The sequence below is a fragment of the Sturnira hondurensis genome, unplaced genomic scaffold (assembly GCF_014824575.4).
Source record: "Sturnira hondurensis isolate 20B ecotype Veracruz unplaced genomic scaffold, ASM1482457v3 Scaffold0002638, whole genome shotgun sequence".
Taxonomy (NCBI): domain Eukaryota; kingdom Metazoa; phylum Chordata; class Mammalia; order Chiroptera; family Phyllostomidae; genus Sturnira; species Sturnira hondurensis.
The window spans coordinates 12,954,107-12,958,910 of NW_028075269.1; the positions used below are offsets into that span (position 1 = coordinate 12,954,107).

Sequence of the window (4,804 nt, forward strand, 5' to 3'; positions counted from 1 at the left end):
GTGGAAAGGAAATGAGGTTGCACACATGTGTATACAACAAACACATGTATATAAAACAAAGCGAAGTACCTGGTGGTGCATGGACTCCGATACGTGGTCCAGAGACCACAGGCAGTGCCAGAACAGGGAACTGCTGTGTTCTCTGCTGTGTGAGCAGCACCCAACATGGTCTGTTACAATAGGAGGTTTCATAAGGAACTTTCTGGGTGAATCAAGGAATAACGATTTGAATGTATTAATTTGTATTCCTTCCAAGATGCCTCAGTGAGATATTGAAGTCTTTTCCTAATCTGGCTTGTTTTCATTGTTCCCAGGCAATTCAGCCAGCATGGCTGTCTCTTTGCCACCCACTCTGGGACTCGGCTCTGCTCCGGATGAAATCCAGCACCCCCATATTAAATTTTCAGAATGGAAATTTAAGCTGTTCCGGGTGAGATCCTTGGAAAAGGCACCCGAAGAAGCTCAAGTGGAGAGGAAAGATTCCTCTGAGGGGAAACTCTCTCTTGAGCAATCTCCTGCAGTCGTGGACAAGGCTGGGGCCGAGAAGCCAGCCTTGCCACAACCGGCATTAAAGCCTCACCCTAAGTTTTTGAAGAAATCCCACGACGATGAAGGGAAGGCAAGAGAAAAAGCAATGCACCAAGCGAACCTTCGGCATCTCTGCCGCATCTGTGGGAATTCTTTTAAAAATGTAGAGCACAATAGGAGATATCCAGTTCACGGGCCCGTGGACGGTAAAACCCAAGTCCTTTTACGAAAGAAGGAGAAGAGAGCCACTTCCTGGCCAGACCTCATTGCCAAGGTTTTCCGGATCGACGTGAAGGCAGATGTTGACTCGACCCACCCCACTGAGTTCTGCCATAACTGCTGGAGCATCATGTACAGGAAGTTCCGAAGTGCCCCAAGTGAGGCCTACTTCCCAAGGAATGCAACCATGGAGTGGCACCCCCACACGCCCTCCTGTGACATCTGCCACAGTGCCCGTCGGGGACTCAAGAGGAAGAGTCATCAGCCAAGTGTGCAGCTCAGCAAAAAACTCAAAATGGTGCTTGACCGAGCAAGGCAAGCACGTCAGCGCACGAAGAGAGCTCAGGCAAGGATCAGTAGCAAGGAAATGATGAAGCAGATTGCCACCTGCAGTAAGATTCATCTGAGTACCAAGCTCCTTGCCGTGGACTTCCCAGCGCACTTTGTGAAATCCATCTCCTGCCAGATTTGTGAGCACATTCTGGCGGACCCTGTGGAGACCACCTGTAAGCATGTATTTTGCAGGATCTGCATTCTCAGATGCCTCAAAGTCATGGGCAGCTACTGTCCTTCTTGCCGATATCCCTGCTTCCCTACTGACCTGGAGAGTCCAGTGAAGTCCTTTCTGAGCATCTTGAATTCCCTGATGGTGAAATGTCCAGCCAAAGAGTGCGATGAGGAGATCAGCTTGGAAAAATATAATCACCATGTCTCGACCCACAAGAACTCAAAAGAGACTTTTGTGCATATAAATAAAGGAGGCCGGCCCCGCCAGCACCTCCTGTCCCTGACCCGGAGGGCTCAGAAGCACCGTCTGAGGGAGCTCAAGCTGCAGGTGAAGGCCTTTGCTGACAAAGAAGAAGGTGGAGATGTCAAGTCTGTGTGCCTGACCTTGTTCCTGCTGGCGCTGAGGGCACGCAATGAGCACAGACAAGCCGATGAGCTGGAGGCCATCATGCAGGGACGTGGCTCTGGCCTGCAGCCCGCTGTTTGCTTGGCCATCCGCGTCAACACCTTCCTCAGCTGTAGTCAGTACCACAAGATGTACCGGACTGTGAAAGCCATCACGGGGAGGCAGATTTTTCAGCCTTTGCACGCCCTTCGGAATGCCGAGAAGGTCCTTCTGCCGGGCTACCACCCCTTTGAGTGGCAGCCACCTCTGAAGAACGTGTCTTCCAGCACCGACGTGGGCATTATTGATGGACTCTCTGGACTGTCCTCCTCTGTGGACGATTACCCGGTAGACACCATCGCGAAGCGGTTTCGCTACGATGCAGCATTGGTGTCTGCCCTGATGGACATGGAGGAAGACATCTTGGGAGGCATGAGAGCCCAAGACCTCGACGACTACCTGAACGGCCCCTTCACTGTCGTGGTGAAGGAGTCGTGCGACGGAATGGGAGATGTGAGTGAGAAGCACGGGAGTGGGCCTGCCGTTCCAGAAAAGGCAGTTCGGTTCTCATTCACAGTCATGAAGATTACCATAGCGCACGGCTCACAGAGCGTGAAGGTGTTTGAGGAAGCCAAACCTAACTCTGAACTGTGTTGCAAGCCCCTGTGCCTTATGCTGGCCGATGAGTCCGACCATGAGACTCTCACAGCCATCCTAAGCCCTCTCATTGCTGAGAGGGAGGCCATGAAGAACAGCCAATTGATGCTTGAAATGGGAGGCATCCTCCGGACTTTCAAGTTCATCTTCAGGGGGACTGGGTATGATGAGAAACTGGTCCGTGAAGTGGAAGGCCTGGAGGCTTCTGGCTCGGTCTACATCTGCACCCTGTGCGATGCCACCCGCCTAGAAGCTTCTCAAAACCTTGTCCTGCACTCCATAACCAGAAGCCACGCGGAGAACCTGGAGCGCTATGAGGTCTGGCGTTCCAACCCGTTCCACGAGTCCGTGGAAGAACTCCGGGATCGGGTGAAAGGGGTCTCGGCCAAGCCCTTCATCGAGACTGTCCCTTCCATAGATGCGCTGCACTGTGACATTGGCAATGCAGCTGAGTTCTACAAGATTTTCCAGCTAGAGATAGGGGAGGTGTATAAGAATCCCAGTGCCTCCAAAGAGGAGAGGAAAAGGTGGCAGGCTACCTTGGACAAGCATCTCCGGAAGAAGATGAACCTGAAACCAATCATGAGGATGAATGGCAACTTTGCCAGGAAGCTCATGACCAAAGAGACTGTTGAAGCTGTGTGTGAATTAATTCCCTCCGAGGAGAGGCACGGAGCCCTGAGGGAGCTGATGGACCTTTATCTGAAGATGAAACCTGTGTGGCGCTCATCATGTCCTGCTAAAGAATGCCCAGAGTCTCTCTGCCAGTACAGTTTCAATTCACAGCGGTTTGCCGAGCTCCTCTCTACCAAGTTCAAGTATAGATATGAGGGCAAAATCACCAATTATTTTCATAAAACCCTGGCGCATGTCCCTGAAATTATTGAGAGGGACGGCTCCATTGGGGCCTGGGCAAGCGAGGGAAATGAGTCAGGCAACAAACTGTTCAGGCGCTTCAGGAAAATGAATGCCAGGCAGTCAAAGTGCTACGAAATGGAAGACGTCTTGAAGCATCACTGGTTGTACACTTCCAAATACCTTCAGAAGTTTATGAATGCTCACAATGCAGTAAAAAACTCTGGGTTTTCCATAAACTCCCAGGGATGTTTAGAGGAGGACTCGTTAGGCCTGGAGGACTCTCTGGAAACTCAAGATTCAATGGAATTTTAAGCAGGTCAGCCGCTTATGAGGTGGTTTTGCAAATGAGTTTCCCTTTGAGTTGTGCTGAGACCTTCTCCCAGCACCCTTCACTCTTGTGTGCAGGGGGTCACCAACCAAGTGGTGGTAGGTGGGAGAGGCTGCAGATGCTGAGACCAGTCAGGAATGGATAACGGATGCGCTGATTGCTTGCACCATTCAGGGAGTTCAGAGAAGCAACAGGAGAAATTGGTTATTTGAAGAGCGCAGTAGCTCAGAGTAGGAGTAACTGCAGGGAACCAGAGATGAACAAAGATATGTGCAAGTGTGAATGGGTGACATGAAAATCAAAGCCAAGGTTGTCAGAGAAGAATGACCAGAGAGGTGAGGGAAGGAACTTGTCTTGTGGTTTCCATTCCCTCCTCTCCATTTATTGTAGTTTTCATTGAGATGCAAGTGTTTTCTATACCAATAATGTAGAATTCTTGGTGTTATACTTTTCACATATCTTGGCTTACTTTACAAGATCTGAAGAGCTTTCCATATTTCTCCAATAATAATCATATCTTACATTTGTGTGGCACAATGACCCTTACCGTGTTTTCAACCTGCTTTCTCATTGGGTACATTTATACAAGAATGCCCTACATCCAGTTTTTGTTGTTGTTGTTGTTGTTCAAAATTAGACCTTTTCTAGGTTTAAATGATGTATCTACCAGAACCTTAAAAGTCTGGGAGGTCATCTGCTGCCGTGGATTTTTCAATAATGAAGCTAGAAGAATAGAACTGTTAGCTACAGTTAGTTACCAAATCTTCTAGAAATACATGTTTACTTAGCCATCAGGAGCCACGTGTCATTTTTCTTTGTAATTTTTAATTTCAGTTAATTTAGCCTCCACATGTTTTGTCTTACAATCTCAAAGCCACAGAGACTTTTAAAATCTGGATTTGCTCATTGTATAAAAACAGATTTAATGTCTTGTTGAAAATTCCTGCTGGAGTTTCTCCATATGATACCTGGGTCGATGTTACTAAATCCAGGTTTCTTGGAGTATTTCTCTCTGCAATGGGTTATTCTTTCATTACGATTGCTTTACTTTCAGTGTTTTAATATTTTTGTAGCAGGGTACCTTTTTACTTTTCCCACTTGCTAAGTTTAGGTCAGTCTGCTCCTAGCACAGTGGAAGAGTTAACATTTGTAGAGTGTTTTTATTTTTTGGAACTTTGGAATATTTTGGTGTTCATTTTTTGCCTCATTTTTCTGTGGGGTAGATGTAGACATTGTTATTATTCCTTTTTGATGGAGGGTTAAGTGATTTGTTCAACGTCACAGAGATAATAAATACCTATTTGGAATTTGAACATAGGTAT

At 47.8% G+C, this 4,804-nt stretch overlaps 1 protein-coding gene across 1 annotated transcript; it reads left to right on the forward strand.

Annotated features, from left to right (window-relative positions):
* The first annotated feature begins 328 nt into the window (after positions 1-328).
* RAG1 (recombination activating 1) lies at positions 329-3,821 on the forward strand. Its single transcript, XM_037040547.1, has one exon. The coding sequence runs from the start codon at positions 329-331 to the stop codon at positions 3,464-3,466; it is 3,138 nt and encodes a 1,045-aa protein (XP_036896442.1). The 3' UTR covers positions 3,467-3,821.
* Positions 3,822-4,804: the final 983 nt, after the last annotated feature.

Bases quoted from the DNA above. Each gene is read 5' to 3' on its own strand.
- RAG1 (XM_037040547.1), top strand. From the start codon at position 329: ATGGCTGTCTCTTTGCCACCCACTCTGGGACTCGGCTCTGCTCCGGAT.